Below are 20,026 nucleotides of genomic sequence, written 5' to 3'. Positions count from 1 at the left end.
ATCAAAGATTCGTTAGAAATAAGAGAGTGACTTGGTGAGATTTGAGATGGCAACGAGCACAGGGCAGCACTGGGTGCACAGCAGTGGGGGTGGGAGGTGGGGGGTTGGATTGAGTCCCCTCAATGGGGATGGATGGGGCACTCAGCCCAGCTCTGCCCCCTCACATTGCCCATCCCCAGAGGGATCAGTCGTGTCCCCCTCCCCCTCTAGTGATACCCCCAGGAGGGAATAAGGCAAGGGAACACTGCAGCACCCATGGGTACCCCCACCACACGCTCAAGGTCCTGAGGGTGATGTGAGCCCTGAGTGAGGGGGGGTCTGTCTCCATCACCCTCCCAGCACACCCACATTGCCCATTGCCCCCCAGGGCTGCACAAAGCCTATTCCCTTGCATGCCAAGCAATGCTGGGAGTGGGTCCCAGGGGAGATACGATCCCCATCAGCACCGGGGGGAACATCTGAGCTGTGCCCCTGTCCTATAGCAACGGGGAACAATGGCCCTGCAGCAAACAGAAGCTGCACCGTGATAACCCGGAGTCATCCGGAGAGGCAGGAAGGAGCCCAGCGAAAGGAAATATTAAATAGAGCAATATAAACACGGCTGGGGAGCAGGAGCTCCACCCCGGTGCGGCACCGTAGAAAGGGACAGCCCTGGGGGTGAGTTGAACAGAGCGTGGGGCAGCATGGAGAAGAGCAGCTACGGCATGGCCAAGTTTGGGTTGGAGAGCAAACAGGCGATGCCCAAACGGGACTGCGCCTTCTACATGCGTTACGTCTTCCTCTTCACCTCCCTCATCCAGTTCCTCATCATCCTGGGCTTGGTGCTTTTCATGGTGTATGGCAACGCTCACGCTGGCACCGATAATTACGTCCGGCAATTGGATGGGAGGCTGCAGGAACAATACCAGAAAATCATCACCTTGAGTGGTCGGAATGCCAACCTGACACGTACCCTCAACGCCACGCTGAAGGCCAACCAAGGGCTGCAGGGGCAGCTGCAGAAGGTGCAGGGGCAGCTGGACAAATGCAACAGCAGCCAAGCCCCCAACAGCAACCCCAGGGTGAGAGCTGGAGGGAAAGGGGGGAGGGGGTTTATCCCTAACCTGGAGCCCAAAGGGATGGGGTGAGAGCTGGAGGGGAAGGGGGGGGTCATCCCTAAGATGGAGCCCAAAGGGATGGGGTGAGAGCTGGAGGGGAAGGGGGGGGGGGGTCATCCCTAACCTGGAGCCCAAAGGGATGGGGTGAGAGCTGGAGGGGAAGGGGGAGTGTTATCCCTAACCTGGAGCCTAAAGGGATGGGTGAGGGGTGAGGGGTGTGGGGGTGTGGGACCCCTGCTCAGAACCCCAAAGGGATGGGTGAGGATCCTCTGCCTGGGACCCCAGAGAGATGGGTGAGGGGTTGGGGAGGGTGGGCTCCAATCTCTGGACTCATCCATCCCTGGGGGCACTTTGGCTGTGCTCCTGGTGCTGCCGTGAGGCAATGGAGGCTACTCTGACCTCATTCCCTTCCTGCCCCCCTCCCCCAACCCACTGCTTTTCCCTCCCAGCTAGAAGACATGAACAGGACCATCATCTTCCAAAAGACTCACTTGGAGAAGTGCTACATGGGCATCAACCTCATCAACATCAAGTGCGCCAGTAAGGGTCCCCTTCCCAACCTCCTGAGGGCCCACAGACCCCCCTACACACCCAGAATCTGTGCACGGGGGTCCCCAATAACCCTCAGGGATCCCATGCACAACGTACCCCCGGGCTGGGCAGGGTCAGGGTGACGGGTGGGGGTCCCATGGTGCACCCCAACTCTCCACATCCCCATGCAGACGAGAAGCAGCAGCTGCAGCAGCAGCTGGACACGGCGACGCAGCAGAGGAAGGAGCTGGGGCAGAACTGCAGCACGGCTGAAACAGCCCTGGATAAAGCCAAGCAGGAGAAAGAACGTTGCCAGATGGATCTGAAGGTGGCGGGTGCTCACTGCGTCACCACCAAGGGAGAGCTGGATCACCTGAGGAGGGAATGCGACACGCTGAGCTCCAACGTGCTGTACAACCTGCGCACCATGAGCATGAGCAACAAGAACTTCGGCTGCAGCCAAGTGGAGGAGCAGCTGAGGCTGCTGATGCATCGCATCGAGGAGCTCTTCTCCAGGCAGCAGCAGCACGAGAGCAACTACGTGGGGAAGAGCGTCTGCGACTTGACTTTGCAGCAGTGTCACCTCAACTGCTCCCATGAGAAGCAGGAGCTGGGCAAGAGGCTGCAGGAGGCGCAGCAGCAGCTGCAAGGCAGCCAGGAGGAGAGGAGGAAGCTGCTGGCGGACAAGGAGAAGCTGAGCAAGGAGCTGGATGAGAAGAGCAAAGTTGCTGCACAAGCCAACTACTTCAGCCAGCAGCTCAGCCTCTGCATGAGCTCCAAGGTAGGGACTGGGTGTGTTTAATGTGTGGTTTTGCAGAGGTACTTTGGCACATTTCATTTTGCACGGGCACTTCTTTGCACGCACCTTTTAACCCTGTCCCTCTGGGATGCGCTCTTGCCCACAGCCTTTAGCACAGCCCTATGGGGCTCACAGCACCACACTGTGCCACCCCTGTCCCCTATGCCCAGTCAGGGCAAGGGCCAGGGGAAACCAACACAGACACACACATACACCCCCCTCTCCCCTCTGCAGGTGGGCACCTACTACACAGCCCCATGGGTGCCAGGCAGTGCTGTGGGCAGCGTAAGGTCGGGCCCCTTCCCCAGCTCCTATGCGGATGTGTTGCAGAATCAGGGTGAGTTCATCCCCTACGGGCACTGCCCCAATTGAGTTCAACCCCCCCCATTTGAACCCCGCTCGCTCTCATCCTGCCAGATAAAATCAACACTGAGGAGATCCAGAAGGTGGTGCAGAACGTGCTGGAGCAGTACACGGCCATGATGAGGAACCCCAGGTGAGGAGGTGGGCACTGGAGATGGATGGATGGGGAGGGGATGGGGCTGACTGTGCTCTCCCTGCAGTGGGTAGCATGAGGAGAGCCGTGGTGAGGGGCTGGAGGGCAGCAGGATGAGCCCGGAGCGGCACGGATGGAAAACCCCAACCAGGAGAGAGAAGGGAATGAGCCCCATCCCCCCCCCCCTACTCCCTTTCCCTTCCACTCCCCCCCTCCCCAACTAAACCCCAGCCCACGATGCCCATCCATTCCTTCCTCCCTGCTCGGTGCCCACGTGTGTGTACCTGGAACTGCTGTGAATACAAGCCGTGCTGAGCACTGACACAACTCATTGCGTGTGTGCTTCACTGCTGGACTTGGGGGGGGGGCTGGGATGGGGGAAAAAGGCCATAGAGTGTGTTTGGGGAGGGGGGGGGCAGGAACATCCCGTCCCACTGCAAAGGTAGCGAGGCTGAGGAAACAGATCAGGAAGAGGGGGAGGCTGTTCCCAGAAGGGGCCGAGCAGAAGCCAAGGATGTAAGGGACTCCCCCAGCACCAAAGGGGGGGGTGGGGAGGGGGTCAGGTCAAGGTTCCCCCTGGGGCAGCTGCCATTTCCCCCCCATCCTGCTGCTAAACCCGGAGCTTTCCCCACTGTGCAGTTGGGAAGTGAGAGCGAAGCTCTCAGCCAAAGCAGAGCCCCCCCTGTCCCCAATAAAGCCCTGCAGTCCCCCCTGTCCCCGCCGCCCCCCCCCAGCTTTGGCACGCAGGGGCCGAGGCGCAGTGATTTATGGCCGTGCAGTGATTTATGGCCGTGCAGTGATTTATGGCCTCGCGTTCCTCTCTTTCCTGTTTAAACAGCTTTTCCTGACACCCGACACGCCGCAGCCCCGGTCCCGCTCCACCTGCAGGCCACCAACACCACGCAGTGACACCCAGCCCTATGCAGGACATTGCAATGTCCCTGTCCCCCCACCAGCACCTCTGGGTCCCTTTGGGTACCCCCACTTCTCCCCCCATCACTCATAAGACAAGCAAAGCCACGTAGCAGGGCTGCCCTGACACATGGTGGCACTGCTGGGAGCCCCGTCTGGGGGGTGGGAGAACAACAAGGGCCACAGGGACCCCCACCCTAAGAGGGCACCCACCTCATTAGGGCTGGGACCACCACCTTTAGGGTACCACGATGGGCCCCATGTCGTGCAATGGGGAGGGGATGCCCACGGAGGAAGCAGAGGATTTTCCATCACCAACACTCCAGCTCTGAGTGCATCCTCCCAGCCAGGAAGCACAGCCCTTCCCAGCTGCTTTTCCCACGGCTGGGGCTCAGGATACGCTCCCCCCCCCCCAGCATAGAGAGCACCACACCAGGCTTAGTGCTATGGGCACAGGGCAAAGATACAGACCAGCCCAAGGCACCACGGTTTAATACCCCAACAGACCCCCCAACAATCACTTCCCAATGCAGAAGTCCCTGAAGATGACATCAAGGATGTCCTCGGCCCCCACGTGCCCCGTGATGTGCCCCAGGTGCCGCCGTGCCAGGCGCAGCTGCTCGGCTGCCATCCCCATGTCCTGCTGCTGCCTGTACAGCGCCAGTGCAGCCATGCAGCCATGCAGCTGGGTGCTGTGCCGGCTCTGCGTCAGGGTGGGTGAGCCAGCCAGGGGGTCTCCACACCTGGAAGGGGAAAGGGGGAAGGCACAACACCCTGCAGCATCCACCCCCCCACCAAAAGCCATCTGTGCATGGATAGGACCGGTGCCATCCTGTGCCCCCCCCCATACCCGTGGCACTCACAGCTGTGCCAGCTGCTGCCCCAGCAGCTGTAGGAGGCTGTCGGTGCCTTCGCCCGTCTTGCAGGACAGCAGGGTGGTGGGGGGCAGTGGGGGTCCGTGGGTGCAGGCATCACATAGAGCCCCCTTGTGCCCCCCCAGCAGGTCGGCCTTGTTGAGAACCAGGATGCAGGGGGTGCTGGGGGGCACCAGGGAGCCCAGAGCAGCCCCCAGCTCAGCTGGATCAGTGGGTACCGTGGTGGCATCCAACACAGCCAGCACTAAGTCTGCATGTTGAAGGCTGTGGGGACACAACCTGCTGTATCACCACCTGCTCAGCCCCCCCCTCAGTACCACATCCTGCCCTCCCCACCCCATTCCAGCTCACCGGTCCCGAGCACGGCTCACTCCCTCCTGCTCAATGGGGTCGGTGGCATCACGCAGCCCCGCTGTGTCGCTCAGCACCACAGGGTAACCACTGACATTCAGGGACACCTCCACCACATCCCGTGTGGTCCCCGCTATGGGGGACACGATGGCAGCTGGACGCTGGCCTGGGGACAGGGGGGGACACAGGGCTCAGGGGGACGACACCAGGGACCCAAACCCTTATAGCATCGGGGATGTGGCTCAGCCTCAGGTGGGGGGCGGCCGCATGGAGCCCCCCGTGCCCCACTCACACAGCATGTTGAGCAGGCTGCTCTTGCCCACGTTGGGGGGGCCGGCGATGACAGCGTGGACCCCCGAGCGCAGCAGCTCCCCCCGGCGCCCATCCTGCAGGTGGGCAGCGATCTCCTGCTCCAGTGCCCTCACAGCCTCATCCACTGCAGGGATACAGAGGTGGGGGTGAGGACACAGCAGGGTCATGGCATCCCCCCACCCCTCCTTACCTTACCTTGGGACAACACCTCTTCCTCTACATTGTCATCTTCACTGAAATCAATGTATGCTTCAATATGAGCAAGAGCCTGGGGTGCGGAATGGGGGTCAGCATAGACAGCTTGTGCATCCCCAAGACCCCCACCCGATGACCCCAAAATCCCCTACCTGGGTGAGGGTCTCACCCCACCGCTGGTACAGCCTGCCCAGCTCACCCTCCATCTGCCTCAGGGCCTGTTGCCTCTGTGCCTCAGTCTCAGCATGGATGAGATCCCGCAGCCCTTCGGCTGCCGTCAGGTCCAGCTTCCCCCGGTGGAAAGCACGGCGGGTGAACTCACCCGGCTCAGCAGGACGGAGCCCAGAGAGGCGCCCTGAGAGCAGCCGTCAGCATTGAGAGGGATGGGGTGGATAAAGAGGGGGGGTAAACAAGGGGATGGGGGTGGGAAGGGCTCACCCAGCGCCCGCAGCACTCCGCTCAGCACTGCAGGCCCACCGTGTACGTGAAGCTCAGCACAGTCCTCCCCGGTGAAGCTTTGGGGTCCTGCAGAGCATGGGGAAAGCCTTCAATCCCATGGGAGCATGGGGGGCTGGAGAGAGACCCCCGATGCCCACAGCTGCATTGAGGGCTCAGCACAATGGGGCAGTGTTTGATGCTGGAGTAGCCAGGGCAGCACAGAGAGGCTGCATGTGATGGCCAGACCCCCACCTGGCACCCAGTACTTACACCAAACCCTTTGACCCCCCACCAGACCCCCAATGGGCACCGATATCCACCCCCATGGGCACCCAACACCCACATCAGACCCCCAGATCCACCTGATTAGCACCCAGACACCCCCCCCCCCATGCACCCAACAGCCCCTTCCAGGGTCCAATAAGTCCCCACTGCAAACCCAGGGCCCTCCAAGGTACCCCCCACTGAGACCCTCAGAGGGACCCACCCCCCATATTCCATCTTCTCCCCCCATCTCCCACCTGGGAACCATACAACGAGCCCACGGTCCAGCAGCTCTGCGGTGTGGGGGTCCCGGATGCGCCTCAGGGTCATAAGGCGGGGGGGGGGCAACTCGGTGCTCCCGGTAAGGCTGAGTAAAGCCCCCCCGCTACCGGGACCGCTGGTACGGATAACGGCCACCCCACAGCGCCCGTGTCCAGAGGAGACGGCAAAGATGGTGTCCCCCGGGGCCACCGAGCACAGTGTGCACCTAGTTAGAAGGGGGGGGGCGGACACCACATCCCATAAAGGCGTACGGAAGTGCAACGACCCCCCCCCAAAAAAGCCCCCCCCCCCCAAATCCCATAAGCTTGTGGTCCCCCCCCAACCCCATTCAACCAACAACAGCCCCCCCCCATCCCATACCCATGAGCATGTATGTGTCCCCCCCCATCCTCAATACACTCAATGCACCCCCTCCCCTTACAACACCCACTCATAGAGCTGCAACCCCCCCACGCCCCCTGCACCGCCCATAGGAGCACCCCCCTCAAGGCACACCCCCCCCAAGGTCCCACCCCCCCATTAAGGTGCCCACCCCCCTTTTAAGTTGCCCACCCCCCCATTAAGGTGCCCACCCCCTTTTTAAGGTGCCCACCCCCCCATTAAGGTCCCCACCCCCCTATTAAGGTCCCACCCCCCTTTTAAGGTGCCCACCCCCCCATTAAGGCGCCCACCCCCCCATTAAGGTGCCCACCCCCCCATTAAGGTGCCCACCCCCTTTTAAGGTGCCCACCCCCCTTTTAAGGTCCCCACCCCCCTATTAAGGCGCCCACCCCCCTATTAAGGTGCCCACCCCCCTTTAAGGTGCCCACCCCCCCATTAAGGTGCCCACCCCCTTTTAAGGTGCCCACCCCCCTTTTAAGGTCCCCACCCCCCCATTAAGGCGCCCACCCCCCCTATTAAGGTGCCCACCCCCCCTTTAAGGTGCCCCCCATTAAGGTGCCCCCACCTCCGTCCCACCACACTCAGCGCCCTCCTCAGCGCCATGCTGCCCCAAGCCCCGCCCACCCCAGCTAAGCCCCGCCCACTCCAATCAAACCACGCCCACACCAACAACGCCTCGCCCACTCCAAGCCACCGATTGGTTGTCTGCTGAAAAGAGGCGGGGTTTATGCCCCCAAGCTTATTTCTGATTGGTTCGAAGCGGAGGATTGGCGTCAGGCAGCCTGAGGCCGTTTTAAGGCCTCGCTTCCGCCCTCACGCTGCCAGCTTAATGGGGGGGGGGGGGAATGGAGGGGAAGTGGGGACATGGAGCGGAGACAAAGGAGGGGGGAAGGGGGGGGATAGGGGAGGATGGAGGAGGGATATGGGAGGGGATGGAGGAGAGAGGGAAGGGAGGATGCAGGACATGAGGGTGGATGCAGGAGGGATGGGGGCAGGAGGGATTCTATGCCCCATCATTGCCCCCCTCCCCCCCCCCCCCCCCATCAGCCCCATTGGACACAATGCACCCCCCCATTGGGGTCCCCATGATCCACCTGCAGGCCCTTAATGGGGGTATAAACCCCGCTGGGGTGGCTCTGGCTATAGGGGGGGTTCAGTGGGTCCCTAAATGGGATGGGGTGGCACCGACCCTCAGCATTAGCAGACAGTGCCGGCCCCAAAATAGACACAGAGCCGGGGGGGGGGGGGCACGACCCTGTATGGGATCCCCACGCCCCGATATCACATTGCCACGGGGAGGGCAGTGGGCTGCACTGTGCCCCCCCCCCCATCAATCCTATCTATGGCACTGCGGGGGGGTCTGGGGTGTTCCTGCCCCCCCCCCATTGAGTCATTGAGTGTGGGCTGTGGGGTGGGGGTGGGGAGGGATCCCAAATGTCAGCGGGGCAGTGCGTGGCCCCGCTCGGGTTACCCCCCCCCCACCCAATATACACACCCTAAAATAGCAGCTTGAGCCCGAGCTGGGCGCTGTGCCTGCGGGTGGGGGGGAACATGGGATGGGGGAGCAGGGGGGGGGGGGATGGGTGATGGGGAACGGGGGGTCAGGATTTGGGGTGCAGAGACAGCCAAGGGGGGGGGGTGTAAAGGAGGGGATGGGGGATGCTGGGGGCACAGCGGTGGGATAGGGGCTGGTGGATGGGGAGGGATGGGGGGGTGCAAGCACTTAAGGGGGGGGTGCAGGCTCTGAAGGGGGGGGGGGGGGTGCAGCCGTCGGGGCCCCCATTCTAGCGCTGCCATCCAACCAACGCTGCGGGGCCGAAGCGCGGCGCTCCGCCGCCTTTGTCCCTCCTCCTCCTCCTCCCGTCCGGGCGCGGCGGCGGTTCGGGCGGTTCGGGTGGCTCCGACCCCGCACTGGTCCCCCATGCGGCGGCCCCCGCCGAGCCCCCGCCGCGCCCGGAGCCCCCCATCATGCCCGAACCGCCCGCGGCACCGCACGACGGAGAGCGGCCCCGAAGGGCCCCGCCTGGGGACGAACGGACGGAGCCGGCAGCCCCGGGGGGGGTCTTGGGTAGGTGGCAGCGGGGATGAGGAGGGGGAGGAGGGACGTACGGAACCGGGATGTGGGTTTGGGGAGATGGGGGGGGGGGAACGTGGGGCCGCTCCTTGCGGTTCAATGCGGCGCGGCCGCTCCGGGCAGCGCTGCGGTCCGTGGGGTGGGGGGGTCTTGATGCGCCCTCCCTTCATGCCGGGGGGGTCCGTGCTGGGCCTGGCACATTGCTGGGCTCCCCGCTCCCTACACCCGGTTCGGGGGTCCGTCAGACTCTGTGACCCCCCCCCGTGCCCCTCCCAAAGCGCCGTGTGTGCGGGAAGACAGCAGCGACCCCCCCGGCCCTCGGGCAGCTGTGCCCCCTCCTTACCATGTAGCCCCCCCCACCCCAGGGAAGGGCCATTTGCCCCCCCCCCCTCCAGCCATGTCCCTACCTCCCCTTCCCTCCCCCCCCCACCCCGACCTCCCCAGGGCCGGGTGGGGGCGGGGGCTGAGGGATGAAGGCTTTGTCAGCGGGTCCCCGCGGCGGGTGACACCGAGCGGGGTGACACCACCGGGGATGCGACCGCGTTGGGACGAGGGGATTCGTGGTGGGAGGGTGACCCACTTTGTGCCCCCCCCCGCGGTACCGCCCGGTGCTCCCGATGCGGGTGGCAGCGGTTGGGTACCCGGAGCCCTGCGGCTGCGGTGACCTTACCCCAAGGTGAGCGGTGGCTGCGGGAACGGGGGGGTGGGGCTCCGGGTGTGGGGTGGGGGGGCGGCTGTGATGTCCCCACAATGCAGGGTGGCACCGGGAGGACCTGGGGGGGTCCGTGGGGACATGGAGCAGGAATGGCCCCACGGCTGGAGGAGGGGGCAGCAACATCCCCCCCCCTCCCAGTCACCTTCAAGTGGACAAAGCCCATTCTGGGACCCCTCTACAGCCCCCCCCCGCCATGTCTCTCTTGGTGACCCCACGGCTCTGTGGGGCAGTGTGGTGCCATTGAGGTTGTGCCATGGAGTCACACGTGTGGCACCGTGGGGTCACACACATGGCATGGCATGGCACATGTGTGTGTGGTGCCCCCCCCCCAGTGCCCCCTCCCCACACGTCCCTTTGTGGCCATCAATAATACAGCAGCACTGAATCATCCCCATCCATGCCCCAGCACAGGGGTCCCAATGAGCCTGGGGGTCTCAGTGTATGGCAGTGTGGATGAGATAGAGTTGGGGGGGGGTCCCAGGGAGTCGCCCCATCCCCAGCTGAAGCCGATTCCCCGGTGCCATCCCAGCTCTGCAGCTGTGTTAGAGCTGACAATGCCACTCTTGTGCAAGGCCCTGCACCACCCCCAGGGCTGTCCCTGTGTGTGGGGTGGGTGAGTGGTGCCCCCCCCTACATAGGATCTGCCCCTCCACCCCTTCTGGCTGCCAGCCCGGTGCCGTCCTGGTCCTGCACCCACAGTGTATAGCAGTGGCATAGGAGATGAGTTTGCTGGGTCTCAGCTGGGATGGGGGGCATGGAATTGGGCTGGGATGGGGCCTGGTGTGTGTCCCAGGTCCTGATGCAGGTCTTAGTGCACATCCCAATGTTTGTCCTTATGGATGTCTGGCATTTCCTGCCCGGTGTGTGTAGGATTTCCTGTGCCCCACAACCTTCCCTGCCCTGGGGCAAGCAGTGACGTCCCTGCCCAGTTGCAAAAGGGGAAACTGAGGCACAGAGGTGATCTGGAGCTGACAGAGGGCATTGGGACCCACTGGCTCTATGGGGCCTCATCCTGCCCCACAGCCAGGCTGGGATGTGAGGGGTCCCCATGCACCCCAATGGGGACAGTGAGCAGGGGGACAGCAACCCCCCCATCACAGCCACCCCAGAGCAGGACGGGTGCTGGGTACCATCCAGGGGGGGGACAATGGGACCCTGGGGACCATCCCCATCCCTACGTATCACCACCACACGGGGCCTCCCCATGTTTCCATGGAGACAGGCTGCTTTTTCACTCCCCCCCCATTTTTGCTGCCGTTTCCCATCTCCCGGCGCTGCGGCCGCATTGGATCCCAGCACCGCTGTGGGGCTGCAGGCAGAGGTGAGCTGGGGGGGGGGCAGTGGGGCTGGGAGGGGGCTGTGCTACACCATGCCTGGCCATGTGTCACCTCCTGCAGCTGTCGGGGCTTTTTCAGGCACCCAGAGGAGAAACCTGAGCTACGGCCATTGCAATCGCTGTTCCCATTGCGGCTGTGCTGGCAGCCGACCCATTGCTGTGGGGTTATGGGGTTAATGGGGTTAATGGGGTGGGTGATGGGGGGTGACGGAGCCATTTGGTTCCCTACAGACAAGCTTTTTGGGAAGCGACTGCTCCAAGCCGGGCGCTACATCATGTCCCACAAAGCCTGGATGAAGACGGTGCCCACCGAGAACTGCGACGTGCTCATGACCTTCCCAGGTACAAGGGGGGGCAGGGGGCTGGGAACACAGAGCTCCTCAGAGCCATGGGGCAGAGGTGGGGGATGTGGGCACGGGGCTGTGGATATATCATTGCCCTCCCACCCCAATAGACAGCACAGATGACCATACACTGCTTTGGCTGCTGAACCACATCCGCCTCGGCATCCCCGAGCTCATCGTGCAGGTGCGGCACCACAAGCACACCCGCGCCTACGCCTTCTTCGTCACCGCCACCTACGAGAGGTGCGTGTGCTCCCACCCCCTCCTTGTTATCATCCCCCCCCCCATTACAACCCCCCATCTCCATCCCCATCCCCTCTCTGCAGTTTGCTGCGTGGGGCTGATGAGATCGGGCTGAGGAAACCGGTGAAGGCTGAGTTTGGGGGCGGCATGAGGAGCTTCTCCTGCGAGGAGGATTACATCTATGAGAACATTGAGAATGAGCTTTACTTCTTCACCTCTCAGGTGGGATGGGGGTCCTGGGCAGGGAGATGGGTCCTCTCCCCCTTTCCAGATGGAAAAGGGGACTGAGGACCCCCATGCTGGGGACAAATGGGGGGGGATGGAGCAAGGCAGGGGGGACATGGGTGTCACATTTGGGGTGCTGGGGTTCAGTGCCCCCAAAGCTCACCCCATTCTGTGCAGGAAAGGCAAAACATCATCAGGTATTGGCTGGAGAACCTGCGGGCCAAGCAGGGAGAGGCGCTGCACAACATTCACTTCCTGGAGGGGCAGCCCATCAGTGAGTATGGCACAGCATGGCACAGTATGGCACAGTATGGCACAGTGTGGTGCAGCTCCCCCTGCCCACCCACCTCCCTGCTGTGCTATGGCAGCACATCCCTGCTGTCCCCAGGGCTTCCCTGTCCCTGCTGGTGTCCCCATTCCTGCAGCACACGGGGATGATGAACACGGGCACAGCAGGCACACGGTGCTGTCACCAGGGTTAGACATGGGGTCCTCACGTGGCACCGAGCCCCCCCCCTCCTCCATGCTATACCTTCATCCCAACCCACTCCATGCTGGGGGGAGGGGGGGGGGACAGCAGTGTCCCAGCCTCACCCCCCACCCGCGGCGCAGTCCCGGAGCTGGCGGCCCGCGGCGTCATCCAGCAGGTCTTCCCACTGCATGAGCAGAGGATCCTCAAGAGGCTGATGAAGTCCTGGGTGCAGGCCATCTGCGAGGCACAGCCACTCGGTGAGGGGAAATGGAGGGGGGGAAATGAGAGGGAAATGGGGGTTCTGGGGGGTCCTGGCCCCACTCACATCCCCTCGGTCCATACAGATGAGATCTGTGATTACTTTGGGGTGAAGATCGCCATGTACTTCGCCTGGCTCGGCTTCTACACCTCGGCCATGGTGTACCCTGCTGTGTTCGGCTCCATCCTCTACACCTTCACTGAGAGCGACCAGGTGTGGAAGGGCAGGAGATTGGGGGTAAACCCCAACATTTTGGGGGCTGGAGGGTGGATCCCATCAGCAGAGCTGCTCCCAGTCCCATCAGCTGCTGCACAGCATCCCAACCCTCAGCAATGGGGTCGGAACCGCTTGGCCCCCCAAGTTTTGGGGCGGTGGGAGGGGAGTGACCCCATTGCTGTCCCCCTACAGACCAGCCAGGACATCTGCTGTGTGGTGTTTGCCATCTTCAACGTGGTTTGGGCCACGCTCTTCCTGGAGGAGTGGAAGCGCCGTGGGGCAGAGTTTGCCTATAAATGGGGGACGCTGGACACCCCCGCAGAGTCCATCGAGGAGCCGAGGCCACAGTTCAGGGTGAGTAGGGGGGGATTCCATGGTCCCATAGGGGGGTTCCTATGATGATTGGGGTCACAGCATCGTGTCCTCCATCAGGGGGTGAAGAGGATCAGCCCCGTGACCAGCGCCGAGGAGTTCTACTATCCACCCTGGAAGCGGCTGCTGTTCCAGTGCCTGGTCAGCCTGCCCGTCTGCCTCGCCTGCCTCTCCTTCGTCTTCCTCGTCATGCTGGGCTGCTTCCAGCTCCAGGTGGGGTCGTTTAGTCACACCTAGGGGGGTTGGGGGGGATCACAGCCCCAGAGCCGACCCCATTGGTGACCCCATTCCCATAGGAGCTGGTGCTGAGTGTCAAGGAGCTGCCCCGCATCCTCCGTTTCCTGCCCAAAATCGTGCTGGCCGTCATCGTTACGACCTGCGACGAGGTTTACAAGAAGATCGCCTACTGGCTGAATGATATGGGTGTGTGGGGCCGGGGGGGTGGGGGGGCAGCAGTGAAAGACCCCCCTGACCTCAAACCCTTTGGCTTTGCAGAGAATTACCGCCTGCAGAGTGCCTACGAGAAACACCTCATCATCAAAATCGTCCTGGTAAGAAGATGGTGGGGGTGGTACAGGGGGTGGGGAGGGGTCTTGGTGTCCCTCCATCCCACATTAACCACCCCCTTCCCCCTCCCCCCGCCTTGTATCCCACAGTTTCAGTTTGTAAATTCATACCTAAGTCTTTTCTACATCGGTTTCTACCTCAAAGACATGGAGCGGCTGAAGGAGGTGAGGGGCCACGCGGGGGCAGCGAGGAGCCCCCCGTCCCACCCTGGGTGCACACAGACGGACATCCTTGAGCCAGCAGCGCCCGCGCCCCCTTCCCCTTTTCCCTCTCCCCCCACCCCGGGTCCCCGCATGCTGCAGTGGGGCCAAGCAGCCGCTGATGGCATCTCTCTATCTGTGTCTGTCCGTCCGTCCGTCTGTCCCTTCCGCAGCTCCTGCTCATCTTCTCTCTGTCCCAAAGCCTCGTGCGCCAGCTCAAAGAGGCGCTCCTCCCCTTCATCCTCCTCCACCTCCACCTCTCCCTCATCTTCCTTAAGGGCCTCCTGGGCTTTTGCTGGAGACTGGGAGTATCCAAAGTAGGAGCGGGGAGGGCGGGCGTCGTGCATGCTGTCATGAACCCCCCCACCTCGACCCCAGCCCTGGGGCTCCCATCCCCACCTCGGTGGCATCATTGATGTTGGGGTGACACCGAGGGGACACCAGGGATGGGTGCCCTGCCCTGCGGGGATGCCGCGGGGGTGGGGTCGGGAGGGGGTTTGTGAGGGTGGTGGTACCCCCTGGTGACAGCGCTGTCCCCGCAGATGCTGGCCACGCTGCTCATCACACGGCAGTTCCTGCAGAACATCAAGGAGGTGTCGCAGCCCCACTTGTATCGCCGCCTGCGACGGGGGGAGCTCAGCCTACACAACCTCCGTGAGCTGTCCCACGCTGTTCTCCGTCTGCTCGCCCATCCCCGAGCACCGTCGGCTGCCGGAGCAGCCCACGAGGGGTCGCGGGGGGAGAAGAAGTGTCTGAATGGAGGCTGCGGGGTGCCCGAGGAGGAGGAGGAGGAGGAAGAAGGACGTCGGGAGTCGGATTCAGAGGATGAGAGCGTGCTGGACTGTGGGCTGAAGCTGAAGAAGGTGAGCTTCATTGAGAAAGCGGAGCGGCGCAGCACCGAGCCCTGCAGCACCGAGGAGGAGAGCTTCCTGGAGGAGGGCAGCCCCACCATGGTGGAGAAAGGGATGGATCCCGCCTCTGTCTTCGAGCTGGGTGATGATGAGGAGGATGCTGAAGGTCCCCCAGGCAGCCCGGCCAAGGCAGCAGAGCCGGCCACAGGCCCACGGGTCACACGGAGGAGGAGGGAGGAAGAGGAGGGTGAGGAGGAAGGGCGCAGGCGGAACCGGGCATCGTGGATTGATCCACCTGAGGAGGATTATTCGACACAGCTGACGCAGGCTGAGGTGGAGAGCTGCATGAAGAAGTACGAGGTGAGCAGTCTGCATGGTGTGGTGCAGCATGGAGCATCTTCTTGGTCCCACTGCCATGTGCTGCTCCTCAAAGAACCACAGATGGGTTGGAAGGGTCCTTAAAGATCATAGAACCATGGGATGGTTGGGTTGAAAGGGTCCTTAAAGATCATAGAACCATGGGATGGTTGGGTTGGAAGGGTCCTTAAAGATCATAGAACCATGGGATGGTTGGGTTAAAAGGGTCCTTAAGGATCACAGAACCACAGATGGGTTGGAAGGGATCTTAAAGATCATAGAACCATAGGATGGTTGGGTTGGAAGGGTCCTTAAAGATCATTGAACCATGGGATGGTTGGGTTGGAAGGGACCTTAAGGATCACAGAACCATGGGATGGTTGGGTTGGAAGGGTCCTTAAATATCATTGAACCATGGGATGGATGGGTTGGAAGGGACCTTAAGGATCACAGAACCATGGAATGGTTGGGTTGGAAGGGACCTTAAAGATCACACAACCACAGATGGGTTGGGTTGGAAGGGTCCTTAAAGATCATCCACTTCCACTCCCTGCCATGGGATGGGTGCCCCCTACCAGACCAGTTTGCCCACGGGCCCATCCAGCTCTGCCTGGAACCTCTTCCTCCTCCTGCCAGGACACCTTCCAGGACTACCAGGAGATGTTCATCCAGTTTGGCTATGTGGTGCTCTTCTCCTCTGCCTTCCCACTGGCCGCCATGTGTGCGCTGGTCAACAACATCATCGAGATTCGCAGCGATGCCTTCAAACTGTGCACGGGGCTGCAGCGGCCCTTTGGGCAGCGGGTGGAGAGCATCGGGCAGTGGCAGGTCGGTTGGGGGCCACAGGGGGCTGGCATGGCTGCAGGACTCATGCTTATCATCAGTGCTTTTCCTCTTGCAGAAGGTGATGGAGGCCATGGGCGTGTTGGCCATCGTGGTCAACTGCTACCTGATCGCACAGTGCGGGCAGCTGCAGAGGCTCTTCCCTTGGCTCAGCCCCGAGGGAGCCATCATCTCAGTGGTGGTGCTGGAGGTAGGGCAGTGTCAATGTAGGGTCTCCCATTTGGGGAGGGGGCATTGGGGTGCTCCAGCGCTCACCCTATGTCCCTGCAGCACTTCGCCCTGCTGCTGAAGTACGTCATCCAAGTGGCCATCCCTGACATCCCCGCGTGGGTGGCTGAGGAGATGGCCAAGCTGGAGTACCAGCGTCGCGAGGCCTTCAAGGTAGGTGTCACCGTGGGTGATGGGGACACGTGGGCTGTCTCCACTGCATCCCCATTCCGACGTGCTCCCGCCGGCAGAAGCATGAGCGCCAGGCCCAGCACCACTTCCAGCAGCAGCAGCGGCGCAAGCGGGAGGAGGAGGAGCGGCAGCGGCACGCTGAGTACCAGGCACGCAAGGAGCGCGAGGCCAACCGTGATGAGGCCAAAGCTGAGGCTGCCGGGCAGGACCCGGCCCATGAGAAGAGCCAGAGCAAAGGGAAGGGCTCCAGCGGGTCCTCCACGCATGGCTCCGACAAGCCCAAGCGGCCCAGCTCGCTGTTGGCCACTAATAATGTCATGAAGCTGAAGCAGATCATCCCTCTGCAAGGCAAATTCCTCTCTGGAGGAGCTGGGCCAGGCAGCACGGCCGCCAGGTCCCCCCAGTCCCCCACCAGCAGCGATAACAAACTCCCCGGCTTCCTCAGCTTCAAGTTCCTGAAATCCCCTGAAACCAAGAGGGACGCGGCCACCGAAAAGGTGCAGTCTCCCACCAAGCCATTCAACCCCGGCAAGCTCTTCAACTTCGGCAAGTCTGAAGGGATCGGCAGCAACGGGGCCACTGCCTCCCCCCAGCCCCGTGCTGGCCCCTCTACAGATGGGGGCGAGAGGCCGGGCCCCAGCAAGTCCCACCTCAATGGGGCTCCAGAGGATGGAGCCCGTGAGGAGCCGGAGCCACGAGCAGAGGAGAGTGGGGGCTACAGACTCTGAGCCGGGCCCACCCTGGCCCCTCCATCGCAGCCCTCTGCTGGGACCCATCACAACCCCATGGAGGTCCAGCGGTGCCTGGGATGGAGCATCCCCTCCTGTACCATCAACGGGCAATGCTCCGTGCCCACTGTCCCCAGGAGGTCATCCAAGGAGGATTCGGTGTCTCCAGACCCGCAGAGCTCCAAGGGGCGCAGCTCGAAGGGATGGACGGCAGCGAGGAGCCCGATTCACCCGTGCCTACAGCTCATCGCTGCGTCCTACTGCACCACGGGGACGGCCGGGAGGGAGGGGGTGAGCAGCAGCCAAGGCACGGGCAGCATTTCTTGCACTAAAACCCAAACAAAACCCAGTGCGAGCGACTCCGCTATCTTACATGCAATGGATGCAGGCGGCGGAGATGAGAGCTCGGAGCACCCTGGACCTGCAACGCTCCTTCTCTGCTTTCCTATTTCGTGGAGTTATTTTGCAATAAGGCACTCGCGCACGCTGGAGCCTTGGGAGGAGGAGGGGTGGGAGGGTGGGGGCAATGCGGTGGGGTTGGGAGGGGGGTGGGAGCAGCTTTGCTTCTGGCGAGGTGGAGGATTCGCTGGGTACAGTAGCGTTAGTGCTTTGGCAGCCACCAGCCCCGAGGGGCTTCGCTTTAGGGCATGGGGAGGGGCGGCCCCGTGCCCCCAGCCCTGCTGACTGCCCCCACCATCTCCAAAGCAAACAGGGGGAAAGGAGGGCTCTGGGGTGGTCACCCCATCCCCATCACTGTGCCTGGCCCAAGGCCTGGGCTGCGGAAATGTCAGGTTGTTCCCCCCCTTCCCCATCTCGGTGTATTTCTTCCTTTCATCTTTGAATCAAGCCATCAAGACAGCAATAAGGCTGGGGCAGCGCTGAGGCTCTGAGCTCAATGCGCAGCAGGACCAGGGCTGTGCCATGGTCACACTGCTGTGCTCCCCATGCCGAGCCCTGAGAGGCACAGCAGGCAGAGCAGCCCCCCACCATCACACAGAACCAGGCACCACGTACCTCCCCCTCCCTGCTGCCCCTGCAGATGATTTCTGGGGTGAAAGGAGGGGAACAGGCAACCAGGGTGCAGGATGGGCAGCACCCAGAGCATGGAGCAGGGGTACTGGTGACCCCACTGCTGCTATGCCCTGGATGCCAGGAGGTGCAGAGCCCCCCCCATGTTCCCCCCTTTTCTCCACTCACCATTTCATTTCTCTGCTTGCTCCTGGGTTGGGCTCACCGTCCAGCTCTCGCTCAGCTCTCAATTAAAACGTGCTGCTCTTAAACTGAGTTTTGCTTGCCCTGTTTCCCTCGTGGCAGTAACAGTCCTGGCACAGCCTATTCCTGCTCCATTCAGCAGAGGACAGGGCCCCTCATCCAGGGCACTTCTCAACGTTTCCTCTATACAAAATACTCCTCCGGCAGCCTCCTGTCTGCTATCTCACTTCTGGGCAGTTACTGTATAAAAGAGGGAACTGTTTCTTTGGTTTTTCTTCCCCTGCTGTGTGCTACTTCTTCGGCAACTGGAAGAAACGAAGGGGGGTAGGGGGGGGGTGTTATTTATTTCTTTTTAATTTATTGTCATATTTTTGTAAAAACCTGCAGAAATGCAATAAAAGTATATTTCAACAAGCTGGAGGTGAGTGCTAAGTTACTTTCCTATTGGGATCTGTGCTTGGGGAGCAAGCCCCAGTGCTGCCAGTCCTGTAGGGTGGGGGGGAAATAGGGGACAAGGGACATCAGGGACAAGAAGGGACATCAGTGCTGCTGTCACCACTCTCAGGTCCCCAACATAGGGCAATACTTGGAGGTAGTAACACATGGATGAGCCCCATGGGTGGATCTGCAGCCATGATGCAGCTCTCCCTTGTGTCAGGGGTACGAGGAAATGGACAGAAGAAGAATAAAGCAAGTGTCAGTCCTCTAAAGTCTGCAAATTTATTGTCCACGGTATCAAACATGGGAGAGTTTCAAAAATCAAATGCAAAGAAGAGAGAAAGAAAGAAATCAAACAACAGCCCTGACATTCAACTAATAGTGTATTTACAGTTCAGTTGCTCCACGACAGCAGCCCTTCTGCCAACAGGCAGCTGGCAGGAAAACCTCCCAGCTCACAGACCCACCAAAGCTTTTGCAAGAGAAGAAAAGTTTGAGGTTGGAAAGGAACTGAAGGCTGCATTGCCAACAGCAGCCCAGCGCTGCAAGGAGTCGAAAGCAGTTGGGGATGGTAGAAAGCAGTGAGCTGAGACACACTGTGCCAATGCACGATTGGTTTCACTAAAAATACCCCGGGAGGCTGCGAGCTGCACACCGTGCACTGATGAATAAGGAATGAATGCATTTGGAAGTGGGCATTGCTGCAGTGCAGTGACTCAGCTCTGACCATCCATTCAGACCTCACGCTGTTCCTTACAGTAACACATTAGTCATCTCCTGTACTTGTGCCTGAGAGCCATCACGTCAAGGAGGGCACTCAGGCAGCCCCAGCTCCTCCTGCCCATTGCTCACCTACATCTGCTATACCTGACCATATAGCTGTCAGCACTGTGCCCTTCTCAACTCAAAGCACTGTGTTGTGTGTAACAACAGCATCCCAGCATTGCAATTCATTAAGAGCTAACGGGACAAGTGCTACTTATGGATATAATAGCACTGAGATGTGTTTGAAGTTTGGTTGTGTGAGTGAGAGGAAATGAAAAGGCAGCTTTGCTTTCCTGGAGGGCTGGGGCTGCCTAAAGCCTCTGGAGGGTCAACACAGCCCTCCCAACCCACCAGCCTATAGGGCTCCTATAGGTCAAAACAGCACAACAGGCAGAAGCCACTCAGCTCCTTGAAAAGCATCAGGAGCTCCAGTAAGACTTGTTGAAACTATTCCCAGAACAACCTCATTCTACAAGC

At 61.3% G+C, this 20,026-nt stretch overlaps 3 protein-coding genes across 9 annotated transcripts; 2 read left to right on the top strand and 1 right to left on the bottom strand.

The window, feature by feature from the left end:
- Nucleotides 1-668: 668 nt before the first annotated feature.
- On the top strand, nt 669-3,250 carry PLVAP (plasmalemma vesicle associated protein). 2 transcript variants are annotated; one of them, XM_015886778.3, is made up of 6 exons: nt 669-1,061; nt 1,547-1,637; nt 1,820-2,409; nt 2,662-2,764; nt 2,845-2,923; nt 2,991-3,250. In XM_015886778.3, exons 1-6 carry the CDS (start codon nt 684-686, stop codon nt 2,995-2,997), a joined length of 1,248 nt encoding a protein of 415 aa, XP_015742264.2. In that variant the 5' UTR covers nt 669-683; the 3' UTR covers nt 2,998-3,250. The 2 variants fall into 2 exon arrangements, with proteins under 2 accessions (XP_015742264.2, XP_085373885.1); XM_085517759.1 differs by lacking the exon at nt 2,662-2,764.
- Nucleotides 3,251-4,273: 1,023 nt separating this feature from the next.
- Nucleotides 4,274-7,551, bottom strand: GTPBP3 (GTP binding protein 3, mitochondrial). Of its 2 annotated transcripts, none has more exons than XM_032441032.2 (9): nt 7,499-7,551; nt 6,528-6,757; nt 6,007-6,093; nt 5,721-5,923; nt 5,569-5,641; nt 5,354-5,497; nt 5,062-5,227; nt 4,686-4,974; nt 4,274-4,578 (listed from the first exon to the last, which is right to left on the bottom strand). In XM_032441032.2, exons 1-8 carry the CDS (start codon nt 7,534-7,536, stop codon nt 4,695-4,697), a joined length of 1,221 nt encoding a protein of 406 aa, XP_032296923.2. In that variant the 5' UTR covers nt 7,537-7,551; the 3' UTR covers nt 4,274-4,578; nt 4,686-4,694. The 2 variants fall into 2 exon arrangements, with proteins under 2 accessions (XP_032296923.2, XP_015742287.2); XM_015886801.3 differs by having other exon boundaries at nt 4,699-4,974.
- A 1,186-nt stretch (nt 7,552-8,737) lies between these two features.
- On the top strand, nt 8,738-18,760 carry ANO8 (anoctamin 8). 5 transcript variants are annotated; one of them, XM_085517756.1, is made up of 18 exons: nt 8,738-9,001; nt 11,290-11,400; nt 11,513-11,645; nt 11,729-11,867; nt 12,048-12,144; nt 12,483-12,599; nt 12,687-12,814; nt 13,010-13,171; nt 13,250-13,402; nt 13,486-13,612; nt 13,685-13,740; nt 13,846-13,920; nt 14,130-14,273; nt 14,499-15,167; nt 15,801-15,992; nt 16,066-16,197; nt 16,278-16,388; nt 16,466-18,760. In XM_085517756.1, the coding sequence occupies exons 1-18, from the start codon at nt 8,902-8,904 to the stop codon at nt 17,132-17,134; spliced, it is 3,315 nt and encodes a 1,104-aa protein (XP_085373882.1). In that variant the 5' UTR covers nt 8,738-8,901; the 3' UTR covers nt 17,135-18,760. The 5 variants fall into 5 exon arrangements, with proteins under 5 accessions (XP_085373882.1, XP_085373880.1, XP_085373879.1 ...); XM_085517753.1 differs by lacking the exon at nt 8,738-9,001 and adding an exon at nt 9,434-9,683; XM_085517754.1 differs by lacking the exon at nt 14,130-14,273 and having other exon boundaries at nt 8,779-9,001.
- Nucleotides 18,761-20,026: the final 1,266 nt, after the last annotated feature.

This window comes from Coturnix japonica, chromosome 16 (assembly GCF_054131305.1).
Source record: "Coturnix japonica strain WE chromosome 16, WE-NBRP24, whole genome shotgun sequence".
In the NCBI taxonomy this organism is placed as follows: domain Eukaryota; kingdom Metazoa; phylum Chordata; class Aves; order Galliformes; family Phasianidae; genus Coturnix; species Coturnix japonica.
Note: the sequence above shows the minus strand (reverse complement) of the source record. Positions and strands in the feature narration are given on the sequence as shown.

Bases quoted from the DNA above. Each gene is read 5' to 3' on its own strand.
- PLVAP (XM_015886778.3), top strand. From the start codon at position 684: ATGGAGAAGAGCAGCTACGGCATGGCCAAGTTTGGGTTGGAGAGCAAA. The intron at 1,062-1,546 runs GTGAGAGCTGGA...TTTCCCTCCCAG, and splicing joins CCCCCAACAGCAACCCCAGG to CTAGAAGACATGAACAGGAC. The intron at 2,765-2,844 runs GTGAGTTCATCC...TCATCCTGCCAG, and splicing joins GGATGTGTTGCAGAATCAGG to ATAAAATCAACACTGAGGAG.
- GTPBP3 (XM_015886801.3), bottom strand. From the start codon at position 7,536: ATGGCGCTGAGGAGGGCGCTGAGTGTGGTGGGACGGAG. The intron at 5,924-6,006 runs GTGAGCCCTTCC...GGCTGCTCTCAG, and splicing joins CGGAGTGCTGCGGGCGCTGG to GGCGCCTCTCTGGGCTCCGT. The intron at 4,975-5,061 runs GTGAGCTGGAAT...GTGTCCCCACAG, and splicing joins GTGAGCCGTGCTCGGGACCG to CCTTCAACATGCAGACTTAG.
- ANO8 (XM_085517756.1), top strand. From the start codon at position 8,902: ATGCCCGAACCGCCCGCGGCACCGCACGACGGAGAGCGGCCCCGAAGG. The intron at 12,145-12,482 runs GTGAGTATGGCA...CCCGCGGCGCAG, and splicing joins CCTGGAGGGGCAGCCCATCA to TCCCGGAGCTGGCGGCCCGC. The intron at 16,389-16,465 runs GTAGGTGTCACC...TCCCGCCGGCAG, and splicing joins AGCGTCGCGAGGCCTTCAAG to AAGCATGAGCGCCAGGCCCA.